Source organism: Podarcis pityusensis (assembly GCF_964106645.2).
Source record: "Podarcis pityusensis genome assembly, chromosome: 7".
Lineage (NCBI taxonomy): Eukaryota > Metazoa > Chordata > Lepidosauria > Squamata > Lacertidae > Podarcis > Podarcis pityusensis.
The window spans coordinates 14,474,016-14,501,067 of record NC_138031.1 but is presented as its reverse complement, the minus strand read 5'-3'; the positions used below and the strand labels follow the sequence as shown (position 1 = coordinate 14,501,067).

At 44.8% G+C, this 27,052-nt stretch overlaps 1 protein-coding gene across 4 annotated transcripts; it reads right to left on the bottom strand.

Moving 5' to 3' along the window:
- Window positions 1-203: 203 nt before the first annotated feature.
- Window positions 204-21,353, bottom strand: ANXA13 (annexin A13). 4 transcript variants are annotated; one of them, XR_013988290.1, is made up of 11 exons: window positions 21,279-21,353; window positions 16,525-16,600; window positions 15,838-15,932; window positions 14,309-14,479; window positions 14,162-14,195; window positions 14,005-14,084; window positions 12,600-12,668; window positions 10,553-10,654; window positions 2,679-2,754; window positions 1,861-1,969; window positions 204-568 (listed from the first exon to the last, which is right to left on the bottom strand). XR_013988290.1 is itself a non-coding variant. In XM_081012805.1 (11 exons), the coding sequence occupies exons 1-11, from the start codon at window positions 21,291-21,293 to the stop codon at window positions 449-451; spliced, it is 951 nt and encodes a 316-aa protein (XP_080868931.1). In that variant the 5' UTR covers window positions 21,294-21,353; the 3' UTR covers window positions 204-448. The 4 variants fall into 4 exon arrangements, 3 of the variants coding, with proteins under 3 accessions (XP_080868931.1, XP_080868932.1, XP_080868933.1); XM_081012805.1 differs by having other exon boundaries at window positions 1,861-1,973; XM_081012806.1 differs by lacking the exon at window positions 10,553-10,654 and having other exon boundaries at window positions 1,861-1,973.
- Window positions 21,354-27,052: the final 5,699 nt, after the last annotated feature.

The window sequence follows — 27,052 nt, the reverse complement described above, 5'->3', positions numbered from 1 at the left end:
AGCTCTGTGGGGAGGCCTAGCTCCTATTTCAAGAACCGCTAAGTTTGGTAAGCGGGGTCAGTCCACAACATTGTGCTTCTTGAGAGAGAGGAGCAATTGCCACTTTGCCTCCCCTCCAAGGAAAAGAGCAGATTTTCTGGCAAAGCTGTAACGAAAAATCCAGCGTGCCTGATCTTGGAAATAAAAAATACAACAACAATATATCCAATTACTAACATTATGTTGCTGTTTATTGACACTCTGTATCAGCCGCCCGAGGCTGCCTCTTGACTTTGCCCAATGGTAGGGCCAACATTGCAAAGAATTCTGCTCATTGTCTTCATTAAAAAAACCACACAAACCTACAATTGAAGTAGTAATCTGCCAGAGCTATTTAAAAACTCCTTCTTCATATATCTATATCTATATCTGCGCCATTTATTTCGGCACCCCTCTTTTCAACAAGGTCTCAGTGCAGTAGGGAGAGCAGCAGTTTCCTGAAATCTCCCGACGTCTCGGATCGGATGGCTTCGGCCAGAGACCTGCTGTACATCTGCTGAAACCTCTCCTTGATTGTCTGAAGGTCAATCTTGAAAGCAAATGAGAAGAGATTAGGAGCCCTGGGGTCAAAAGCTTGACATGCCAGAGCATACTCTTTGGAGCCATAGGTGAGAAATAGCAGGAGAAGATAAATGAGCTCTCCCAGGACACACTCCAGTTAAACTTTTCTGGCTGTTGCTTGTGAACCCCAATCCCCGTCCATATATAGGCAAGGATCGGAACAAACTATAAAAAACCCAACTGCCAATGATGCAGGAGCAACCCTCGCCCTGACAAAGGAAATTGGGTCCTTCCGTGGAGTGAGGTATTCTGGGCTTGAGAGGGCTTGAGAGGAAACCAGAAAAACTGCCGTTTTTCCAGGTTGATAGGCCTTACCTTTGTAAATGAATGAAATTACTGCGCCAAAAGGAAAGGGGGAGAGGAACAGTGGGCTATTCAAATTTCGTAGGTGGCTTTAATCATATTTCTGCATGGACTATCAGGAGACCTGCAAGGACACCCACTTCCCAATATATTCAGTGAACATGTGAGAGGGTGGGCGGAATTGTGCCCATTAGTCATACCCCTTGATGCCAATGTGCTCGCTTACTACATTCTGATTACTGCTTATGCCAGGTGCCCTATGGGCATGAATCTGTACTGATATAACCTACTTATTATTCATTTTTAAATTAATTTATTTACTGCTTATATGCCCAGTTTTTTAAAAAATTGTGTTTAGAAAGTTGTAACCATTGTAGAATGTTTTTGCTTTTAAATTCTGGCTATGATTGCTGCCCTGGGCACTTTTTGGGAGGAAAGGCAGGATATTTATAAAATAAATAAAATAAAATAAAAGGCTTCTAGGCATTTTAAAATCACCATCAAAATCAATTAAAATACACAGCAAAACAAGCCTGCCTCCTTAGTTTATGTGTTAGGGGCTCCCCAATTAAAGCATCAACATAAAGTCAAAACAATGTTTTCATAGGTCTACTTACGTAGCAGACTGTTGGCACAATTAAATCAGGAAGTTTAAGTTCAGCGGAATGGTTGCCTAAAGAGGTGTGCCTTTGTGAGCCGGCAGAATGCCAATACTGTTGGGGGATTTTCATATTTCACTTGTGTCCATGAGTGAAAAAGCCCACCTTCAAGTGACCACAAGCTGAAAATCATCAGGCCACTGGTGCTAGCAGAGCTACTGCATATTATTAGGGTGACAAGCATGCTACACAAGTGATGTCCGTGCTCCCCTCTTTCTATCCGGTCACTTTTAAAGGTGGTACTTACTGCAACGATAACACATTCACACAAGAATTTAAGAATCCCCAAACGGCTTACCTCAGCCCTCGTCACCAGGATGCGAATCAAGGTCTCCTCGTCGGTTCCTGCGCCCTTCATGGACTCATACAGGCGAGTGGCGAAATAGGCTTGGCAGTCCCTGGCACATCTTACTAAAGAAAAACATCCCACGAGGACCCGCAATGGTGCCATCGAGAATGAAAATATGCAGCCAATGAATCAGATGCAGAGGGGAAAATGATGGTCTGAGTTTCCTCAGGCAGTAGTTGCTGGGCAGGGGCTACTGTTGGTGCAGCTGGCAGGTGAGAGTCAGCCTGAGTTTTGGGCCCCGGGTCACCTGGAATAGGTGTGGGTCCTCCTTGACCCTCCTGTCCCTCTGGAACACCCATTCTGGGGGAGTTACAGTGGCATACATTCCACTGGTTGAGCCCTGGTTCAGTCAAGTTGAGCTGCATGGGGACATAGGAAGCTGCCTTATACTGAATCAGACTGTTGACTCACTGTAGAACAATATTGTCTACACGGACAGGCAGCAGCTATCTGGGGTTTTAGACTGGGCTCAGCATGCAGAGCAAATGCTTAGCTTAACTGCTGAGCCAGGACCCTTCCCCAAGATCTGCTGGGCTCAGGTGAGACAAGCCAACCCACCTATTCCAAACTCCGCTCATCCCGGGAGATCTGAAGTTTGAATTGTGCTATAAAGGCAAATTATAATTTTAGAAGGGGCTGCGTCAGAAGGGCTTTGGGTTCCAGAATATGATCCCCTCCCCACTCATGATTTCATCCAGTGTAACAAATAGAGTCACTTCAAGAGATGATGATTTAAAATATATATATTAAAAAGCCTTTGTTTTTACCAAGAGTTAGATAGGCCTTCTCAAGGTCTCCAGAAGTTTCGCTCTTAATGGCATCTTCAATATCTTTGCCAGTCAGCTACGGTGCAATAAACAAAGAAACCTCATAACTGCTCTTTGTAGCGCAGAGTTTAGTACAGAGATACCATGCGGCATTGCCACTGCTTTTTTTGGGGGGGGGGCAAGCAGGGGTTCCTGCTCTTTCCCCTTTAGCCTGGTACAAAAATATATATGCTGTCAGTGGGAAGGTGGGGAAAGGAAGAACTTGTCTGCTTAGAGTATGTGTAGGGACTCTGGAATTCAAGCACACACCTTGGTCCTGTATACCTGAAGGAGCGTCTCCACCTCCATCATCCAGCCCGGACACTGAGATCCAGTGCCAAGGGCCTTCTGGCGGTTCCCTCATTGCGAGAAGTGAGGTTACAGGGAACCAGACAGAGGGCCTTCTCGGTAGTGGCACCTACCCTGTGGAACGCCCTCCCTTCAGGTGTGAAGGAAATAAGCAGCTATCTTATCTTTAAAAGACATCTGAAGGCAGCCCTGTTTAGGGAAGTTTTTAATATTTAACGCTGCATTGTTTTTAACACTCGATTGGAAGCCACCCAGAGTGGCTGGGGAAACTCAGCCAGATGGGCGGGGTAGAAATAATAAATTATTATAATAATATTATTATTACGAAATCATAGAATCACAGCGTTGGAAGGGATCCTGAGAGTCATCTAGACCGACCCCTTGCAAAATGCAGGAATCACAGCTAATCTCTGCTTTAAAACTTCCAATGGAGTCTACCACCTCCTGAGGCTGTCCATTCCACTGTTGAACAGTTCTTACCACCAGAAAGTTCTTCCTCATGTTTAGTCAGAATCTCTTCCCTTTGCTACTGGCCTAAACCCTGTCACCGATTTTGAAGCTCTGCTTAAATATAACCGAAATTCCACCTTAACTATTAAAAACAAAAACCTGGCAGCCGGCTCCGAATCCTAGCTTTTGCACAAAAGATATTTTGTGTAAAAGCCAGACCACCTTCGGCCAGTCAGTTGGTAACTTTAGCGAGTAGTCAGGGGTAAAGAGCTTGTGAGCTCGAGGCAAGCCTTATTTTTAGATACAGATGGGTAGCCGTGTTGGTCTGCCATAGTCGAAATAAAAAAATTCCTTCCTGTAGCACCTTAAAGACCAACTAAGTTAGTTCTTGGTATAAGCTTTCGTGTGCATGCACACTTCTTCAGATACACTGAAACAGAAGTTACCAGATCCTTCTATATATTGAGAAGGTGGGGAGGGGTATTACTTAGAAGGGTGGTGGGAATCGGAGATTGGCAGATAGCTGAGATGAGCCTGTTGACGACTCTTAACGACTGTAATAGGTCTTACAGGAAAAGGCAAGGGGTGAGAAGGTGAGAAATGGCTTAGTCATGTATAATGAGATAAGAATCCGATGTCTCTGTTCAGACCAGGTTTCTCCATTGTTTTAAGTTTGGTAATGAGTTGTAATTCAGCAGCTTCTCTTTCCAGTCTATTTCTGAAATTCCTTTGTAGTAAAACAGCTACTTTGAGATCTTGTATAGAATGTCCTGGGAGATTGAAGTGTTCTCCTACTGGTTTCTCTGTTTTGTGATTCTTGATGTCAGATTTATGTCCGTTTATTCTTTGGCGTAAGGTTTGGCCTGTTTGTCCAATATAGAGAGCTGAAGGACACTGTTGGCATTTGATGGCATACACAATGTTAGACGATGAGCAATTAAATAGTCCCGAGATGGTATGTGTGATGTTGTTGGGGCCAGTAATGGTGTTGTCCGGGTGTATGTGGCAGCAAAGTTGGCATCTGGGTTTATTGCAGGCTCTGGTGCCAGTGTCCGTGTTAAGTCTGGTTGTAGTATTATTGTGGGTTAGGAGTTGTTTAAGATTGGGTGGCTGTCTGTAGGCAATGAAAGGTCTTCCTCCCAGAGCTTGAGAAAGAGAACTGTCGTTGTCCAGGAGAGGTTGTAGATCTCTGATGATGCGTTGAACTGTTTTAACTTGGGAGCTGTATGTGATGACTAGTGGAGTTCTGTTATTTTCTTTTTTGGGTCTGTCTTGCAGCAAGTTCTCTCTGGGTATCAGTCTGGCTCTGTTGATCTGTTGTCTAACTTCATCTGCTGGGTATTTTAGTTCTGAGAAGGTTTGCTGTAGATCTCTTAGGTGAGAGTCTCTGTCTGTAGAATGGGAACAGATGCGGCTGTAACGTAGTGCCTGGCTATATACAATGGACTGTTTGGTATGTTTGGGATGGTAGCTAGAGGCATGTAGATATGTTTGTCGGTCAGTTGGTTTACGGTATAAGGTGGTGTCTATGTGTCCATCCTGTATTTTTATAGTAGTGTCCAAAAAATGTATTTCTTGCATAGATTGATTCATTGTAAGGTTGATTGTGGGGTGAAAATCATTGAATTTCTGGTGAAAGGTGTCCAGGGTCTGTTGACCATGTGTCCAGATGATAAAAATATCGTCAATGTATCGTAGGTACAAGAGAGGTTTGAGTGGGTAGGAGTTTAGGAAACGTTGTTCTAAATCTGCCATGAAGATGTTGGCATACTGTGGGGCCATGCGGGTGCCCATTGCTGTGCCGCTGATCTGAAGGAACAGGTCATCACCGAATTTGAAGTTGTTGTGGGTAAGGACAAATTGGCAGAGTTTGGTGGCAAGGTCCGCTGTGGTTTTATCTGAAATGGTGTTCCTTATAGCTTGTAAACCATCGTTGTGTGGGATGTTGGTATACAGAGATTATTTAAAGATTGTATACAATCTTTAAATAATCTTCCCAACAATACTATACTAGCTACTATGGACGTGGAATCTCTGTATACCAACATCCCACACAACGATGGTTTACAAGCTATAAGGAACACCATTTCAGATAAAACCACAGCGGACCTTGCCACCAAACTCTGCCAATTTGTCCTTACCCACAACAACTTCAAATTCGGTGATGACCTGTTCCTTCAGATCAGCGGCACAGCAATGGGCACCCGCATGGCCCCACAGTATGCCAACATCTTCATGGCAGATTTAGAACAACGTTTCCTAAACTCCTACCCACTCAAACCTCTCTTGTACCTACAATACATTGACGATATTTTTATCATCTGGACACAATCTTTAAATAATCTTCCCAACAATACTATACTAGCTACTATGGACGTGGAATCTCTGTATACCAACATCCCACACAACGATGGTTTACAAGCTATAAGGAACACCATTTCAGATAAAACCACAGCGGACCTTGCCACCAAACTCTGCCAATTTGTCCTTACCCACAACAACTTCAAATTCGGTGATGACCTGTTCCTTCAGATCAGCGGCACAGCAATGGGCACCCGCATGGCCCCACAGTATGCCAACATCTTCATGGCAGATTTAGAACAACGTTTCCTAAACTCCTACCCACTCAAACCTCTCTTGTACCTACGATACATTGACGATATTTTTATCATCTGGACACATGGTCAACAGACCCTGGACACCTTTCACCAGAAATTCAATGATTTTCACCCCACAATCAACCTTACAATGAATCAATCTATGCAAGAAATACATTTTTTGGACACTACTATAAAAATACAGGATGGACACATAGACACCACCTTATACCGTAAACCAACTGACCGACAAACATATCTACATGCCTCTAGCTACCATCCCAAACATACCAAACAGTCCATTGTATATAGCCAGGCACTACGTTACAGCCGCATCTGTTCCCATTCTACAGACAGAGACTCTCACCTAAGAGATCTACAGCAAACCTTCTCAGAACTAAAATACCCAGCAGATGAAGTTAGACAACAGATCAACAGAGCCAGACTGATACCCAGAGAGAACTTGCTGCAAGACAGACCCAAAAAAGAAAATAACAGAACTCCACTAGTCATCACATACAGCTCCCAAGTTAAAACAGTTCAACGCATCATCAGAGATCTACAACCTCTCCTGGACAACGACAGTTCTCTCTCAAGCTCTGGGAGGAAGACCTTTCATTGCCTACAGACAGCCACCCAATCTTAAACAACTCCTAACGCACAATAATACTACAACCAGACTTAACACGGACACTGGCACCAGAGCCTGCAATAAACCCAGATGCCAACTTTGCTGCCACATACACCCGGACAACACCATTACTGGCCCCAACAACATCACACATACCATCTCGGGACTATTTAATTGCTCATCGTCTAACATTGTGTATGCCATCAAATGCCAACAGTGTCCTTCAGCTCTCTATATTGGACAAACAGGCCAAACCTTACGCCAAAGAATAAACGGACATAAATCTGACATCAAGAATCACAAAACAGAGAAACCAGTAGGAGAACACTTCAATCTCCCAGGACATTCTATACAAGATCTCAAAGTAGCTGTTTTACTACAAAGGAATTTCAGAAATAGACTGGAAAGAGAAGCTGCTGAATTACAACTCATTACCAAACTTAAAACAATGGAGAAACCTGGTCTGAACAGAGACATCGGATTCTTATCTCATTATACATGACTAAGCCATTTCTCACCTTCTCACCCCTTGCCTTTTCCTGTAAGACCTATTACAGTCGTTAAGAGTTGTCAACAGGCTCATCTCAGCTATCTGCCAATCTCCGATTCCCACCACCCTTCTAAGTAATACCCCTCCCCACCTTCTCAATATATAGAAGGATCTGGTAACTTCTGTTTCAGTGTATCTGAAGAAGTGTGCATGCACACGAAAGCTTATACCAAGAACTAACTTAGTTGGTCTTTAAGGTGCTACAGGAAGGAATTTTTTTATTTCACTTATTTTTAGAGTCTAATGTATTTGCTTAAGCAAAACGAGGTGTTTAAATAACTTTAAACTTAATCTAAATAGGCTTAGGGTTTAGTTAAAACAACACTTTTTGAAATTGCATTTCATCCCAGCCTTCCTCGAAGGAGGTGGGTAACTGAACTAACTGCCGCACAAATGACCCATATTATTCTCTTGTTTCCCTGCCTCCCTTTCTCTCCTCTCCCTCCCTTGCTTGTCCTGGGATAAATTAAGGATTGATTCACCGCTGGATGGGTGGGACCTTATTGTCCACTGTTGGTGGTGGTGGTATATTAGTAGTGTTATAGGAATTTTATGGTCTTAGATATATGGTAATGTTCATAAATATACCAACCAAGTACGTACATAGATCAGCACAGGAAGACCAACCTGGAACCATTTTGATTCCTAAACTGAGCAAATGTTTTCTCTGCAAGGTCAAAGTGGGAAACCTCCCCATTGTCTCTTTCCTCACAAATCCTGTCTTAAGGGCACATTTAAGATATGAATAGGGTGTGTGCCTGCGACGTGGCCCAGGAACTAAGTATTTATCATTACAAAACACTAGCCAGGCTACCCAGGCAATCCAATCAAGTAACCTGTCAGACAGGAGATAAACAACAACAGGAGAAAAACAATATTCAAATTTCTGCTTTAAGACCGCCTTTTCTGTGATGTAGGTATGATGTATCTGACGGGTGGTCTTAGGTTACACCCCTTCTGTGATGTATGTATGATGTTTCTGGGGGGTGGTCTTGATCTACAGGGTGGGAATATCAAAAGCCTTGCGTGCCATTTTTCAGGGTTCCTCCTCCTTTCCTGCGTGTGAGGGGAGCACCCTGTTGCAACAGATCAATAAAGATCAAGCTTACTAGCTGCTTTGCTTCTCAATATTCTCTGGTTGGCCTCTGTTATCTTCTCCTACCAATAGGGAACCTATGTAAGGACTCTATACGGGCTCTTGGATACCCCATAAGGGAAAAGGGCAATTTTTGTTTACAACAGTAGCGTTCAGCAAAGTGGAAATGGCCCTTCTTCGCACAGTGAAGGATTTAACTGTGGAATTTGCCACTACAGAGAAAGCAGCCTTGTACTGAGTCAGACCATTGCTCCATCTAGCTCAGTCTCGTGGACGCTGACTGACAGGGGCTCTCCAGGATTCCAGACTGGTCCAAAAAATATCTACATGGTGCCTAGGGAAAAACTTGCACCTTAATATCAGCAAGACAAAGGAGATGGTGTTGGACTTTCAGAGGAAGAGAGGAGAACTAGCCCCGCTGTACATCGGGGAGGACTGTGTGGAGAGAGTCTCTTCCTTTAAATTCCTAGGAGTTTATCTCAGTGAAGACCTTACTTGGAAAATAAATACAACCCAGGTGGTTAAGAAAGCCCAACAGAGACTCCATTTCCTCAGAGTATTGCGAAAGAACGATGTCAATCAACATTTGATGACCTCCTTCTACCGGTCAGCAGTAGAAAGTGTCCTTTCATACTGCATCACAGTGTGGTACGCTGGTTTGACATCAACTGATAGGAAGTTCCTACGGAGGGTGGTGAATACAGCACAAGATATTATGGGCTGCCCCGTGAATCCGCTGGATGAAATAGCGGAAGAACATTGCCTCAGGAGAGTGAGGAAAATTCTCAGGGATGATTCACACCCTGGCCGGCACTTTCTTGATCTCCTGCCCTCAGGCAGAAGATATAGAAGCATGATTAGTCACACCAACAGGGTAAAGAACAGCTTCTATCCATGGGCTGCTAGGCTGCTGAAAGAAAAGATAACAACAGGGCAACTGACTTTCAGGTTTGGTGGGTGTGCGTCAGTAAACGAGGGGAATTAAGACTAAGAGAGCTGAGTGGGGGGTGCTCATGTAATCTCACTGTATACAAGTTGTGCAAGTGACAATAAAGTATTTCAATTCAATTTCAATATTTCAATTTTCCCGGCCATACCTGGAGATGCGAGGGACCGAACCTGGGACTTTTCTTGGTGCAAAGCATTTGCTCTGCCATTCAGCTACGTATGGCACTTTTCAACAAGAGGTAGTGATGTCCACCAACTTGGGCAGCTGTAAAAGGTCTCATAGCGGATGCAGCAATCCAAGGCTGCTAGTCATAATATGCCTCTGAATACCAATTGCTAGGAATCACAACTGGGGGGAGTGTTGCTGTACTGAGGTCCCGCTTGTGGGTTTACGGCAGATATCTAGTTGCCCACTGTGAGAACAAGATGCTGGGCTCTTCTCTTCACATTGGTAGTGCTGTGTCTTCATCACGGAATTTGTGGCCCTCAAGACATTGTTGGATTCCAACTTTCATGAGCCTGCATTGGTGTCCCAAACTTGGGTCTCCAGTGGTTGTTGGGCTACAACTCTCATCACCCCTAGCTAGCAGGACTAGGGATGAAGGGAGTTGGAGTCCAACAACCACTGGATACCCAAGTTTGGGGAAACCCTGGCTTACATGGTCAATGCTCAAAGGTGATGCGAGTTGGACTTCAGACCCAGGTTCTCCTTGGTCATGGCCACCAGCCAACACAATAGTTTAACAGGCATACAGAAAAGCAGCTCAGTGTGCTGATTCTTCATTGCAAGGATAGCAATTGCACTTTAAAGCTAGACGCTCGACCAATATTTTACCCACTGGTAGCGGGTGGCGCTGTTGGTTAAACCACTGAGCCTAGGACTTGCCCATCAAAAAGTCAGCAGTTAGAATCCCCGCGACGGGGTGAGCTCCCGCTGCTCGGTCCCTGCTCCTGCCAACCTAGCAGTTCAAAAGCACGTCAGAGTGCAAGTAGATAAATAGGTACTGCTCCGGCGGGAAGGTAAACGGCATTTCTGTGCGCTGCTCTGGTTCACCAGAAGCGGCTTAGTCATGCTGGCCACATGACCCAGAAGCTGTACACCGGCTCCCTCGGCCAATAAAGTGAGATGAGTGCTGCAACCCCAGAGTTGGCCACGACTGGACCTAAAGGTCAGGGGTCCCTTTACCTTTACCTAGCACTAGCATGGAGCTTCAGGTGAAGTATCAGTTGCCACAACAGAACAACAGTACTCACATGTTTGTAGGCTTCAAAGGTAGCTCTCAGCTGCATGTAGTTTCTCTTTGCCAAGACATCATTGAAAGCCAGCTCGTCAGTTCCCCAGCGGCCTTCTCCTGCCTCAGAGATGGAAGACCACTATAACTATAGGAGTTGTGACCCATCCACTGAGAACAGGCTAAGAATTTAAACTACAGGGATGTAAATATGGGGCAAGCTTGGTTTGTGTTCTTTTGGGTAGAGAGATTAAGCAATGTTGAATCTGTCAATTTCGCTTTCCCCAAGTTTCCCAATAAGAAGTTAGGTTCTCCACATTTTCATACGAGTTCGCAGATTTTTTTAAGGGTCATGCGAAAATTCCTCAGACTATTTTTCCAAAAACACAAGTTTGCCTAATATACAGATTTTTGCAAAGCCGTTTTATCTAAGATGATGGATTTTTGGTGTATATTTTTTTCCACCAATGTGTATTTTTACAGCAGAGTCTATCCTCGTATATGTGTTTTTGGTACACATTACTCGGCTGGAGAACTGGGCTGCAAAATTCAGAGGGGCGTGAATTTCAAAGGATGGCTGTTTTTCAGTCCGCATATTGTTTCAGGATGCGTGAATCACGTAGGTTCACAGTTAAACCCGAACTGAATCAATTTCTGCCCCATGTCTGGTAGAGATAGAATGGCCACAGACCCTCTTTCAACAGGAGAACAGCTAGCCCTCTGTTTAAAGCAGGCTTCCTCAACCTTGGCCCTCCAGATGTTTTTCGCCTACAACTCCCATGATCCCTAGCTAGCAGGACCAGTGGTCAGGGATGGTGGGAATTGTAGCCTCGAAACATCTGGAGGGCCGAGGTTGAGGAAGCCTGGTTTAAAGGATCAAAGTCCAGTTTAAAGATAAAGAACAATGAGAAGGAAAGACGGGAGCTTCAAAGTTGCTCATTGGCCATTAGCACCTGGGCAGCAGACTGATGAGGCATGTAGACCACCTCCTCACAGGCTTCCCCGCTATGATGAGATAGATGTATTGTATTCCTCTGTTTAAATTTTAATTATTTCTAAATTTGCATCTGTACCAGTTAGCACATATCAGGTGTTTCTGTTTGTTGGTTCGTTTTGCTGATCACTGCTTACTCTTGGCCTCTTTTCTGGGTGATGTATATCTATTTTTTAGACAGTAGGCACCCCAAAGGAGGGAACTCCTTCCTTGTAAGGACAGTTTAGCAATGGGATAAATGCTCAAGGAAGCTTTTAGCTGATGGTGAATATTAAGAGTTTGCTTAATTGGAACTGGTGGCCGGTTGGCTGTACCAAAGCACCTGGAATGCAAACCACACCCAACCACAGGTCAGAAGGAGAAACACTCTTGAGACCCTCCAAGTGTCCCTACTTTTCAGGGACAGCCCCAGATTTTCAGAAGCTGTGCCGGTTTCTGATTTGATCCCAGAATGTCCCGCTTTTCCTTAGGACCTCCCTATTTTCACTGGAGAAATGTTGGATGGCATGGATACGATGCCCTTATTTTCATCAGAGAAATGTTGGAGGAGACGTTTTCATTGGAGAAATGTTGGAGGGCATGGATAGGATGTCCCTATTTTCATCGGAGAAATGTTGGAGGATATGTACTCTCTGTTGCTTGTTCTATAGAGAATGCACCTGGACAGCTGGGGAAGCACCAGTTTGGGGATCCAGCTAGGACTATAGCATGGAATTTCAATGTGTTGAGGCTGATAACAGGGTACCATGCTGTCTGCCTGTGTTTGCTTCAGAACCCTAATACAGTGGTACCTCGGGTTAAGTACTTAATTCGTTCCGGAGGTCCGTACTTAACCTGAAACTGTTCTTAACCTGAAGCACCACTTTAGCTAATGGGGCCTTCTGCTGTCGTTGCCCCGCTAGAGCACAATTTCTGTTCTCATCCTGAAGCAAAGTTCTTAACCTGAAGCACTATTTCTGGGTTAGCGGAGTCTGTAACCTGAAGCATATGTAACCTGAAGCGTATGTAACCCGAGGTACCACTGTAATAATAAAAGCTGCTCCACCTCTTTATGTTATATCATTATTGTGCTTACTTCATAGAGATCCTTGGCATCTTTCTGGGCCAGGTTTTCGTTAGTCTCCATCCCTTGATCTCTGCTAGCCTGGGGGTAGAAATGGCACCCAGTTAAGAAAAAGGACAAACAAAGAACAGGCTGTTTTCCTTCTAGTATGGAAGGTTCCCCCTGCCCTGGGCTACTGGAAATGGTTTTTAGCATTCCTCAGCTCTACCCTCTGATTTCAAAGCCCTTCTTCTTAATTTCAGGTCTGCAGCTACTACTTGCTGGTGAGGGAATTAACCCCATAAATTATTTGTTTGCTCCAGAATTGAGTCCTGTCATTGAAACTGAAGCAGGTGAACTCTTCCCAGAGTCGCTTAACAATCCCTCTTTCCTGGGGAACTCTAGATATTGTAGCTCTATCAAGGGAACAGGGTCTCCTAACAAGTCTCAGCACCCTTAATGAACTACAGTTCCCAGGATTCCTTGGGAGAAGCTATGGCTATTTAAAATGATATGATACTGCTTTGAATGTATAGTACAGATGGGTTGGGAATACACAACCAAACAGAACAATTTGCACACAATTTAGTGTTGCAGGCAGTGGTGTGCATTGTCAAGATTCTCCAGAATGGAGGTGAACAAACAGGGATGGCTCTGGAAAAATGGCTGGTGTAGATTAAGCACCCTTTAATCTGAAAACTTTAAAAACCATCTGACAAAGAGACGCGTCAGTTTTTCTGCTGCCCTCTAGTGAGTGTTGACAAGCAAAACTGGAAACAAGACGCACAAATCTCATTCTTTCCCTGTTGTTTCCTCAGTTTTGTTTTGCCCCATAAGATAAGCCTTCTGCACCCCTTGAGCTTTCCCCATTCAGCAGTAGCTTGAAGGAACAAAGGAGATAAGAAAATCCATGTGCATTAAGTAGAATGAGATAGTAGCTGGGCACAGCAATTTGAACCCCCAATCTGCCGTGCAGTGCAGTTTGGGGGTGACCCTGCTGCAAAAGAGGGACGAGGGTGGCGCTGTGGGTTAAACCACAGAGCCTAGGACTTGACGATCAGAAGATCGGCGGTTCGAATCCCCACAATGGGGTGAACTCCCGTTGCTCGGTCCCTGCTCCTGCCAACCTAGCAGTTCGAAAGCATGTCAAAGTGCAAGTAGATAGATAGGCACTGCTCCGGCAGGAAGGTAAACTGCGTTTCCGTGCGCTGCTCTGGTTCACCAGAAGTGGCTTAGTCATGCTGGCCACATGTCCGTCGGCTCCCTCGCCAATAAAGCAAGATGAGCACCCCAGAGTCGGTCATGACTGGATCTAACGGTCAGGGGTCCCTTTACCTTTACCTTACTGCTGCAAAAGAGTACCCCAATGGCAGACAGGTGTCCCCAGGACTCAGGCTCTCCCCCTCTGTGATAAAGAAACAGTCCAACCCCTCCTCACCTTCAACACAGAGAGGAGTATCTTCCTCACTGACCCACTGGTATCGCTTTTGACGTCAGATTCCAGATCCCTGTCAAAGACTTTGAAGAAAAGGAAGAGAGTGACTGCTCGGGCCTTTTCACTCAAGCAGGAGTTCTTGAAATAAGACATGACTTACTCCTTTGGTAGGCAGCTTTTATGGCTAAAATTTGCTGGGAGAGAGAGAAAAGAAAAACAGGTGGTTTTACGGGAGGAGCTGTTTTTTCTATGTTGTTATCTGGTTAAAAGACATTTAAAAGTGATGCAGAAGGCCGGATGGTCCTACCTGGTTGACCCGTGTGCACAGGATCTCAATCAGGACCGACTCATCTGTCCCCACACCTTTCATTGCCTTCCGAAGCTGCCTGGCCTCATAGTCGCACGGCTGGTCCAGCAGGGCCAGGGCAGTCTTTTCGAAATCCCCACTCAGCTCTCCTTTCAGCACTTCCCCCAGATCCTAAAAAAAAAACAAGGGGGAAAAATAATCACAAGCCATCCTTTAAGTCACAGCGAAGAACACCTTGCACAGGTCAAGAGGACAGGAGAAGAATCGGTGGGACTTGCTAAAATGTATAAGTCTGAATCAAATAAGTGCTGGAGATGTAATGAGGTAGAGGGTACATTTTATCATACATGGGAGCCAGTGTGGTGTAGTGGTTAAGAGCAGTAGACTCGTAATCTGGTGAACTGGGTTCGATTCCCCGCTCCTCCACATGCAGCTGCTGGGTGACTTTGGGCTAGTCACACTTCTCTGAAGTCTCTCAGCCCCACTCACCTCACAGAGTGTTTGTTGTGGGGGAGGAAGGGAAAGGAGAATGTTAGCCGCTTTGAGACTCCTTCGGGTAGTGATAAAACGGGATATTAAATCCAAACTCTTCTACTTCTTCTTCTTGTAAAAGGTGAAAAGAGTATTGGGAAATGATATATAATGAATTGAAAAAAATGTTTAAAAGTTCCTTTCCAAAAAAGCCAGTCCTTTTTGTTGGGGATTATTCAGAGGGAAATTCCCAGGTGTCAAAAAATATTGTTTATGTATGCTATTAATGCAGCCCATGTTTTGCTAGCCCCCAAATGGAAAATGTGTGAGGTCCCAACCAAAGAAGAATGGCAACCTAAACTGATGCAATACACACAGCTTGCAAATTTAACATATAGAATATGAGAACAAGAAGAACATATATTTAGAGAAGACTGGAAAATGTTTACTGATTATATGGGTGAAAATTGTGTACATTTAAAAACGCTGGTACCATTAAGATAAATTCAACAGTGTAAATAAGTTTTGATGGTGTAACTATGGACTACTGAATGATTTAGTTCATGTAAAATATGCAGGGATGTATGGTATGCAAAATGAACTGTGGAAAGAGAAGAAGGGAAGTCATTCATTTAAGGTTGTTGGCCACCTCATGAGAAGAGAAGACTCCCTGGAAAAGACCCTGGTTTTGGGAAAGATGGAGGGCACAAGGAGAAGGGGACGACAGAGGACGAGATGGCTGGACAGTGTTCTCGAAGCTACCAGCATGAGTTTGACCAAACTGCTGGAGGCAGTGGAAGACAGAAGTGCCTGGTGTGCTCTGGTCCATGGGGTCACGAAGAGTCGGACATGACTAAATGACTAAACAACAACAAATGGATACTTTGAAATGTAAATTAGAAAAAAATTAATAAAAACTATATATAAAAAAGGAAGAGGATTGGTGGGAACAGTGGGTGGGTGCTGCAATGCACAGCTGACAGCAGGGGTGGAGAACCTTTTGCGCTCTCGAGGGCCACATTGTCTTCATTTCGAGGGCCATACACCCACAACAATACCTTGCCATATATGGCTTGGTACTTCTGCTTCATTTGCTGTCTCTGGTCTGATGAACGGTTGGACAAGATCTCAATAATGACCTTTTCATCCGTCCCTGGAAAATATGAAAAGGAGGACGTCAGCATGAAACCAATCTTTCTTGTAAAATGGACAGTTATCCCTTTCTTCCCAATCTGAGAGTTTAGGGCTAGCACTGAATGGATGTTGCACACATAGCCATAAATCAGATATAAGGTAGAGGTAAAGGACCCCTGAATGGTTAAGTCCAGTCAAAGGCAACTATGGGGTGCAGCGCTCATCTTCACTTTCAGGCTGAGGGAATTGGCGTTTGTCCACAGACAGCTTTCCAGGTCATGTGGGTAGTATGACCAAACTGCTTCTGGTGCAACCGGACACCGTGACGGAAACCAGAGCGCACGGAAACACTGTTTACCTTCCCGCCGCAGCAGTACCTATGTATCTACTTGCACTGGTGTGCTTTCGAACTGCTAGGTTGGCAGGAGCCCGTTGAGCAGATTTGAACCACCAACCTTCTGATTAGCAAGCCCAAGAGGCTCAGTGATTTAGATCACAGTGCCACTCGCGTCCACTGTCCCCCCATCTAAACAAGAGTGCCTTGTTTTGTGGCAGGGTTTGGTCCTCTGCATGGGATTATTGCCATGCAAGGTAAGTAGCAGGATTCTTACCCATCCCTTTGCAAGCTTTATGGACCTTCTTGGCATCTCGCTCGGCATCAAAATCGTGGTGGCGCCGAATAGTTGGCTAAGAAACAGAGGACATCATTAATTGATGGGGGTGACCATATTGCTCTCCCCCTACAGTTGCCTTTCTCTCTCTATTTATATACCATTAAAAATATGAAGGTGCCTTTACAACAAGAATATTTATACAGAAAAATTTACAAAGACCACCAACTATTACGGAAAGCTGTTAATTCAGGGGTCAGCAACCTTTTTCAGCCGTGGGCTGGTCCACTGTCCCTCAGAGCATGTGGTGGGCCAGACTATATATTTTTTTGGGGGGTGAATGAATTCTCATGCCCCACAAATAACTCAGAGGTGCATTTTAAAGAAAAGCACACATTCTACTCATGTAAAAACATGCTGATTCCTGGACTGTCCACAGGCCGGATTGAGAAGGTGATTGGGCTGCATCTGGCCCATGGGTCTTAGGTTGCCTACCCCTGTGTTAGTTGCCTATAGAAGCTTGGCAGCATAGAAAAATTTTCAGCAGGCATTTGAGGGTTAAACGAGAAGGCACCTGCAGTTGCCCTTTGCCCTGACACATTCTGAGCCTGACCAGCCACACCTGACACCCAAACACTCACCTATAGGGTTGTCTGTAGGTTAGCATCATCCCAGGCCCTGAGATTGCATTTTGTGTGAATTTCTCCTAATACTGTATACACATTTTTTTGCATGCGATTTTGCCTCATGTACACATTTTTGCAAATCTGTTTTCTCTAATAAGATATTTTATTTTCACTAATATATGCAGGGCTTTTTTCCCCCCCAGCCAGAGCTTAGCTCCAGAACCTACCAGGTAGGCACCATTGCCATTCTAAGAGAACAAGGGAGAAGTTTATTGTGAGCTCCAACACCACTTTTCCTAGAAAAATAGCATTCAATATATTAGAGCCAGTGTGGTGTAGTGGTTAAGAGCGGTAGTCACGTAATCTGGGGAACCGGGTTCGCTTCCCCGCTCCTCCACATGCAGCTGCTGGGTGACCTTGGGCCAGTCACACTTCTCTGAAGTCTCTCAGCCTCACTCACCTCACAGAGTGTTTGATGTGGGGGAGGAAGGGAAAGGAGAATGTTAGCCGCTTTGAGACTCCTTTGGGTAGTGATAAAGCGGGATATCAAATCCAAACTCTCTCTTTTTATGAAATTTTGTAAGCGCTACTTGGCTGCTACTATGGCAAAACTGGGGAGAATCTTGAAAGATGGCTGTGCTGTGGTTCTTATGTGGTTTTGGTAAATGTGGAATTAGGTAGGCTCACCTTTAAATATGAACTGAATTTCTCCTCTGATCTGTACTCTGGAGTCCTTGTAACAGATGAATCACACATCCCATGCATCCATACACACACATCATAATGAGAGGCATTGGGCTAGATAAATTATATTGACTGAAACTATGGCAATAAGTCAACCAGGAAATCCTAAAGACTTGAACAGGAAATCCTGAAGACTTGAACAGCAAATGTCTCATTTACGTTTCAACAAATAGAGTTTGATGGCAGAAGGTTAGCTTGGGCAAATCAAGGCTGACAAGATTAATTGTCCATTGACTTGGGTTTAATTATTAATTGTATTAGGAGCTTCTAGACTTCAGGGAGGTTTTTTTTGGCTATGCTGATGGGAGTTGTAGTCCAAACATCTGAAGATTGCCAGCTTGTCCTGGAGAGCAGAATTAACATGGGGCTACATGGGCCCAATGGGAAGCGGGTGGCGCCATGGGTTAAACCACAGAGCCTAGGACTTGCCGATCAGAAGGTCGGCGGTTCGAATCCCCACGACGGGGTGAGCTCCCATTGCTCAGTCCCTGCTCCTGCCAACCTAGCAGTTCAAAAGCATGTCAAAGTGCAAGCAGATAAATAGGTAAATCTGGCGGGAAGGTAAACGGTGTTTCCATGCGCTGCTCTGGTTCGCCAGAAGCGGCTTAGTCATGCTGGCCACATGACCCGGAAGCTGTACGCCGGCTCCCTCGGCCAATAAAGCGAGATGAGCGCCGCAACCCCAGAGTCGGCCATGACTGGACCTAATGGTCAGGGGTCCCTTTACCTTTACCTTACATGGGCCCTATAGCAAAACTTTATCACAGTATAAAATGTGGGTGCTAGGTGACTGTTCTGGAGCAAAAAAGGGTTGTGTAGGAAACTGCCTTACATCAGGACAGATTATTTGTCCATCCAGGTCAGTGCTTTCTGGCAGAAGCTCTCCGGGATTTCAGCTCTGCTTCATTTTTCTATTAACTGGAGATACCAGGGATCAACTCTGAGACTTTTTGAATGCAAAACGTGACCTCCACAACTCAGGTATGGACCCTCCCTGCCCATGGCTTACTTCCAGGTGGTTTTTCTTACCAGGATTTCCCCCCTCTTCTCAGTTAAAACTATGATATCAGAAGTGAGTTCCTCTGGGACAAAGGTCTTGGGCAGTGAGGGAATGAATGCAGGAGTATTTGGCTCCCCTCACATGCACACCCCTTTTGCTATAATAACCAGACCCCCATCTCCTGTGTTATACATGATTGGGGCAAATTCAGGTTTATATAAATAGATCTCCTGGTGTTAGGTAAAGGACCCCTGGATGGTAAGTCCAGTCAAAGGTGACTATGGGGTTGTGACGCTCATCTCACTTTCAGGCCAAGGGAGCCGACGTTTGTCCACAGACAGCTATCCGGGTCATGTGGCCAGCAGGACTAAACCGCTTCTGGTGCAATGGAACACCGTGATGGAAGCCAGAGCGCACGGAAACATCGTTTACCTTCCCACCGGAGCGGTACCTATTTATCTACTTGCACTGGTGTGCTTTCAAACTGCTAGGTTGGCAGGAGCTGGGACAGAGCAACGGGAGCTCACCCTGTCGCGGGGATTCAAACCGCCAACCATCTGATGGCAAGCCCAAGAGGCTCAGTGGTTTAGACCTCGGGACCCGTATCTCCTGGCATTTTTCCTAGTTTGACTGTAGTCCCATTCACCCATTCATTCCCTCTCTATGTGTACAGGAAATGTGTGTATTGGAGGCCAAACTGTGTCCCTTAATCCCACCCTTGACGCAACTATGCCCACCAGCTGAGGTTCTGCTTGGCATCTGGTTGGCCACTGTAAGAACAGGTTGCTGTTCTAGATAAAGCTTTTGCTCTGAATCCACAAGGCTTTTCTTCAGCTTTCAGCTAATCCCCATGTCAACTATTCCTCCAGAAATGGTCCAGATAATCTGTGTGCCCATACTGACCCCACCCTTAATAAACCATTTACCAAACTCCAATAGACTTGACTTCTGCATAGTTTGAACGTTCAGAATTCATAAAAGTCTAGATTGTTTACAATGTAATGTTAAGAAGCAGCCCTCTGCATTAATATCATTTTCTGATTCCCCTTTTTTAATTCCCTCTTGTGGTAACTCCAAGAAGCCAAGAGAGCTTCAAAAGAAGAACCAAAATTGCCTTTTGGGATGCATGAGAAGGTGGCATAAGCAAACCTGTTTAAGTTAAGCCGGTGTAAAGTTACACCAGATCCAAACCCAGTTCAGCCTGGCAGACAGAAAACAAGACTTTAAAATATAGTGGTACCTTGGGTTACAAACACCTCAGGTCACAAACACTTCAGGTTACAGACTCTCCTAACCCGGAAGTAGTACCTCGGGTTAAGAACTTTGCCCCAGGATGAGAACAGAAATCGCGTGGCAGCTGTGGGACGCCCTATTAGCTAAAGTGGTACCTCAGGTTAAGAACAGTTTCAGGTTAAGATGTTGGATTTTTTGGAGCTGGCTGACCTGACTGGAAGAATCCGTGACCAGAAAGAAGAAGAGATACAAGAGGATTGGAAGAAATTTAAATAATATTTAGCTAAATATTGTAATATAAGATAAATAGAAAATTCTTGGAAGTAGTAAATAGGCTTAGGGGTAGAATAAGAATATGTGGTAGTAAATATTAAGGATTAGAATATTAATAAAACAGAAGAGGATAGTAAATGAAAGGTGTTGATTTAATCAGAAATATGATTTTGGAGAACTGTTACACAGGTGATACAATGAAATTCAGTTAAAGGGGATTTGAGGAAGTCAGTTATCAATGTAACAAGAATTAGATATTTGAAAAAACAAATTTCCTTTGTGTTTAGTTTATTGTTTAGTTTATTGTATTGTAATGGGTTTTCTTTTTGTCATAAATGTGGAAAATCAATAAAAAAAATAAAGAAAAAAGAAAGGTTTCAGGTTAAGAACGCATTAAGTTCATAACCAGAGGTACCACTGTAGTCTTCAGTGCCAGATGGGCAGGTCAAGTGACCAAGCAAAACAGGCTTAGGACCTAGGCTAAGTCCCGCCACCCCTGAACATTCCCCTTGGGAGGTTTATACTGGCCTGGCTCAGCCAGTTTGGGATGATGGCATATCTTTGGCTGAATCCAATGCTTCCCCCCCTCAGCCGGAACTCACAGGAACTCAGTTCTGTCACCTCTCAGGTGGGCGCCATTGCCATTATGAAAGAGCAGGGAGGCGTTCAGGCCAGTTCTGACACCCCTTTTTCTAGAAAAATAGCACTGGCTGATTAAAACGGGTCCCTTTAGCATATGTCTGTAGGTTGCAGACATGAAAAAAATGGATCTTTGGACCCCCATAGTGAACAAGGCTAAATGGGCAAAAGGGAAGGGGGAAGATTAATAAAGATATTATTATTATTATATTATTATTATTATTATTATTACTACTTACATGAAAGTTGCCCATCTCTCCTTAGAACTCAGGAACGTTGTTGTCTACTAAGGCAGGTGTCTCTTAATATCAAGGTTTTATGCTTTTACAGTTCCGGGATTAATAAATAACCCATGGCATCATTTTAGTCATTTAATCCATAAGTGATTGTTTGTACCATCTCTTTCTTAATACTTAGGGGCCATAAAAACACACACACAGAGAGAGAGAAAAATTGTGTTCTGAGTAGTTATCTAAAGGTGCAACATTTATTCGAACAATTAGGGAGGAGATTCCCTCAGCTCCACACAGAGAAACACCTCCCTGGAAAAGCATCATGGCAGAAGGAAGACCAAATATAATAATAATAATAATAATAATAATAATAATAATAATAATAATAATAATTTATTTATACCCTGCCCATTTGGGCGGCTTCCAACCGAATATTAAAAACAATACAGCGTCAGACATTAAAAACTTCCCTAAACAGGGCCGCCTTCAGTTGTCTTTCATGGATCAGGGAAGTAGCAGCTCTTGAGAGCTTTGCTAATGTGTGGCGTAGATAAAATTGGGCAGACTCTCTCATCATACTTCTAAAAGCTGGGACTATCGCAATGAAGCTGAACGGACAGACAAAAGCAAGCCACCCAGCACACAGTTAAACTGTGGAATCGGGTCTCACAAGATACAGCAATGGCCACAAACCTGGATGGATTTAGAAGGGAATTAGGCAGAAATTCACGGACAAGGTTGTCAATGGCTACAAGCCATGATGGCTTTAAGTTTTGCCTTCACTGTTGGAGGCAGTATGCCTCTTAACAAGAGTGACCTGTCTGAGGTAAAACAGTAAGGTGCCCCCACCGCGGCTGTCTGCCACCCCCCCCCATGTTAATATTGGAATTTGTCACACAATCCTCAAGCAAATGTTTTCCAGGTTGTATTCATAGGTGAGGCTAATTGGTGTTATCGAAAAAGCAAACAGAGCGTACCTGTGGAAGCCTGTACTAGACTACAGGGAGCATTGCTGTCGGTTATTAATTGACCAAGTATATGGGGAGAGTTTGTGCTACGCTGAATTTTCAAGGCTAACGTGAAACACGAGTGAAGAAGCACTCACAGGGTAAGGGCTCTGGGATGGGATATTTTGGAGTGCAAAGAAATCTCTAATTATCATTTTAAAAAATAAATTACACGCATATGCCCTTGGCTTTGCTAAGTTCTTACCAGAACGTTTCTTTGTCCTTATACTCTACACTGATGCACAAACACAATTACAGTACATATTGTTCAATTGTGTTTAGGATAACCCTTCACTGTCTGTGTACAGCAAGGTTTAGGGAAATTATTTGCCCACAGCTAGGCAGCCCTGTTTGCATATTACCTGCATAATCTTGTCTTGACGTGGCAGATAATGGTTTTTCAAAGAGAGGTGAATGGAAGGATAGGTGGCCTAACATAAGGGCAGCTTCTAGTAATAGGCCAATCTTGGCCCACCTGTCTTCCTCATTTGGCCGGTGAGGTCATTTTGAGCAAGCCATACTCACCTGCTCTGCACCTGATGCCATACAGGTAAGGGCTTGGCTAAGTCCACTTTGTGCAGCTCCCAAAGCGCCGCACAACCCACTGGTTGCCAGGAGCCTTTGAAGCACTGCAAAAAGCGAGGACTCAGCACTAAGCAGGATTGCTGCTCCTTCACACCAACTGGTGCAAAAGGAGAGTGACCCTGCTGAGCTTGAGCACAGGGAGCCTTCTGGTGTGTCTGAACTCAGCAGTCAGCATAATCGCTCGCTCCCGCCGTGGGAAAGGAACTGACCGACCCAGTTTCCTGCTGGGCTCAGGAGAGTGATCGGGGGTGCTAGTTTCCAGCAGTTCCCCCCACCCTTTTAAAAGATTGCTGAAGCAAGCTGTAAGCAAGCATAAATCTGACCAATAGGTAAAGTAAAAATATCTAACAACTTCAGTCAAAGAAGCCTGAAGGCTGATGGCAACAAGACCTAGCATCACCAGCCCCACCCCCCGCCATCTCTCAATCTTTTATGACTCAGAACAAAAAGGCGAAAAGATCCCCTCAAAATTCTTCTGGAAGCAGCAGTTTAAGAACACGCTACCTGCAGCGCTGTGGGTTAAAGCACAGAGCCTGGGACTTGCCAATCAGAAGGTCGGCGCCTCGAATCCCCGCGACGGGGTGAGCTCCCGTTGCTCGGTCCCTGCTCCTGCCAACCTAGCAGTTCGAAAGCATGTCAAAGTGCAAGTAGATAAATAGGTACTGCCCTGGCGGCAAGGTAAATGGCATTTCCGTGCGCTGCTCTGGTTTGCCAGAAGTGGCTTAGTCATGCTGGCCACATGACCCGGAAGCTGTATGCCAGCTCCCTCGGCCTATAGAGTGAGATGAGCACCGCAACCCCAGAGTCGGCCACGACTGGACTTAATGGTCAGGGGTCCCTTTACCTTTACCTGCCTCTACTTACCAGAAGTGAAGGTGGGATCAGTGTGTACACCGTAGGCAATGATACATCCCTCATGCCATCTTCAGTTCTTCAAAACCATTATGTGACTCATCATCATATCGTCCTATTGATCTTAACACCCACGCTGAACACCCTTGAAGGGCGCACTTCCTGGCTGCTGTCGATGAATATTCCAATGTACACAATTTTGTATGCATGTAATTCTGCCTAATATACGTATTTTAGCCAAGATGCTTTCCCTAAAATATGTTTCTATTTTCGCTAATATTTGCTTTTCTGTGCACATTTGACCTGGTATATGCCTTCAGCGTGGGTGGCGCTGTGGTCTAAACCACTGAGCCTCCTGGGCTTGCCGATCAGGTGGTCGGCGGTTCGAATCCCTGCGACGGGGTGAGCTCCCTTTGCTCGGTCCCTGCTCCTGCCAACCTAGCAGTTTGAAAGCACACCAAAAAAAGGTGTAAGTAGATAAATAGGTACCGCTCCAGCGGGAATATAAACAGTGTTTCTGTGCGCTGCTCTGGTTTCTGTGTTTCTTTGTGCCAGAAGCGGCTTAGTCATGCTGGCCACATGACCCGGAAAAACTGTCTGCGGACAAACGCCAGCTCCCTTGGCCTGTAAAGTGAGATGAGTGCCACAACCCCAGAGTCGTTCGTTGTCAGGGGTCCTTTTACCTTTAATGCATTTTTGAACACGCTACTTGGCTGGTGAACTGCACTGCAAAACTCAGGGACGTGCGAATTTTAAAGGACGCTTGTGTTTTGGTTCCTTCATTGTTTAGAAAAGTTAAGGGTTTAAACACAAATGGAATTGAAATCATCCTAGATATTGCACACTTCAGCTGCTTACTCCCATTGGATGATGTCTTGGGTTGTTACGTATCAGAGTGAGCAGCTGAGTGACAGGAGATCAAACAGGGCGTCCTTTGCTATTCATACTGGTGCCATTTATTTCAATTAGTGCACTCTGAGCACAAGTAAGGATCCCCCCAACCTGTCAGTATTTTGTGTGACGGGTTCGAGGTCTGTTAAATTCTGAGGTGGTAAAAGCCATTCTCCTTCCCTCACCCCAAAAGTCAAAGGAATTCATTCCTCTTTTCTGGATTTATTTATTGTTTTGTACAGAAACAGATTCTTCCAATTCTGATGAAAAAAGCTACGTGTCAGAAGCTCCGATGCTGTGAAAAAGGATTAACTGACGTGGTGAGAACTTGCCAAAAATGGGGGGTGGGGGGGGGGACCCATGTGTTTTCCAGAAATGGCTGAAGCTCCAGCCAAGAAAATACTACAGCAGTAAAAGTCTCTGATGTAAAGGCCAAGTGGCAGATTTACTGTGCTCTCAGGCCTAAATCACTAATCACCACTAATTCTGATGAGAGACTAACACATTTGTTTTGGAAATCCAGTTGGGGTTGCAGGCTTAGAAAGAAAGATGTGATTCCCATGAAAAGCACAACACTTGCACATTAGAGCTAGTAAAATGAAAGGAGTATCTAATTTGTTTAGCCAAGAAATGGGAGACTCCAGCTATCTTTGTCATCAGATGCTCAGGCACACACACAAAAACAGGCAGCTAAAATTTCTTCCTGGATTTACTTGTGTGTTGGTGAATGGCTGTGAGCTCAGAACCGCAACACCTCAAGGGCCAACTCTCCTCGTATGAACCAACCCAGTTCCTGTGATCATAATCTGAGACCTTCATGTGCCTCCTCCATGAGAAGTCTGGAGGGTGGCAACCCGAGAACGGGCCTTTTCTGTAGTGGCTCCCCACTTGTGGAATGCTCTCCCCAGGGAAGCTCGCCTGGTGCCTTCATTAGAAACATTTAGGCACCAGCAAAAAACATTCCTCTTCAACCAGGCTTTGGGTTGATTTGACACCCAATACCCTTTTAAATGGGATGCGGGTGGTGCTGCGGGTTAAACCACAGAGCCTAGGACTTGCCGATCAAAAGGTCAGCGGTTTGAATCCCCGTGACGGGGTGAGCTCTTGTTGCTCGGTCCCTGCTCCTGCCCACCTAGCAGTTCGAAAGCACGTCAAAGTGCAAGTAGATAAATAGGTACCGCTCCGGCGGGAAGGTAAACGGCATTTCCGTGCACTGCTCTGGTTCGCCAGAAGCGGCTTAGTCATGCTGGCCACATGACCCGGAAGCTGTACACCGGCTTCTTTGGCCAGTAAAGCGAGATGAGCACCGCAACCCCAGAGTCGGTCACGACTGGACCTAATGGTCAGGGGTCCCTTTACCTTTTACCCTTTTAAATGTGATGTGGCAGCAGGGATTTTTGGTCTGTTGTTGTTCTTAATTTTATTATGAGTACTGTCGTTTTATGTTGTGAACTGCCCCGAGATCGAAAGATGAAGGGCAGTATACAAATTTAATAAATATAATACCACAAACCAGCCTGTGGACCTGAAAGCAGCCCAGAGGCAACTGCTGGCTTGCCCTCTGTATCATTCCAATAGTTAAAAGGACTCATGTATGATCAGCTGAATACTTCAGAGCAGCCTTCTGTAAGACAAAAGGGTTACAGCTAAGGCAAGAGATCCATGATCAGAATTCTTGAAGTTTTAATGTAATAGGTGCGTGGAAAGAGAGCTGAATTGGGGTAGCGCCAGTGAGAAACTGGAACGTTTCCATTGGGCCTCTTTCTCTGTTTACGACCCCTGCCCCAACCCCTATTTGAACACCTAGAGAAAGAGTGACAAATGCCTTTATAGTGTTTTTGCCCTGCTTTGGAGATTGGCAAGAGAAGCCATTTAATTAAGAATGGCTTAGGGCAAAGGGTTAACCCTCCTCTTGAGATTGAGAAGTTGAAACCGACAGATTCATCTTTCTTCCAGCCTTAAGTTGGTCGCATTCTTGCAAATGTTTTGAGAAAAGGTTCTCACAAAAATGAACACTGACATTTTAGTGTTCATTTCTCCTAATGCACCATTTTTATATATGCCATTTCCCTCCTAACATGTACATCCCCGAAAACAAGTTTTCCTAATATAACACAGTTCTGTTTGCTATTTTCAGCAATATTTGCTACCTGGCGTCCTAATTGCGCCAAAAGTTATTCTACCACCCTTTTATAGTGTGGTGTTTTAACGCTTTCCCTTTTCTTGTAATTTTACATTCTTGTAAGTCACTCTGGGGACTTTTGGAAGGGCAGCGTATAGAATCAACTGCATACAGAACTGGCAAATCACACCGTGCTACTCCAAGGAATGGAGTCAGCTCACACATTCAAGTTTCTGCAACCAAGTTAACATAATCGCACACATGAACTCAATCCCTGCCAAAAAGCTCAATTTGTAGGATCAAGTAAGCAGTTCTAGAAAAGG

Coding starts and splice junctions, on each gene's coding strand:
- ANXA13 (XM_081012805.1), bottom strand. Junction 10,655..12,599: donor ATGCCAAGGATCTCTATGAA/GTAAGCACAATA, acceptor TCCATCTCTGAG/GCAGGAGAAGGCCGCTGGGG. Junction 1,974..2,678: donor GAAGGCCTATCTAACTCTTG/GTAAAAACAAAG, acceptor GTTTTTCTTTAG/TAAGATGTGCCAGGGACTGC.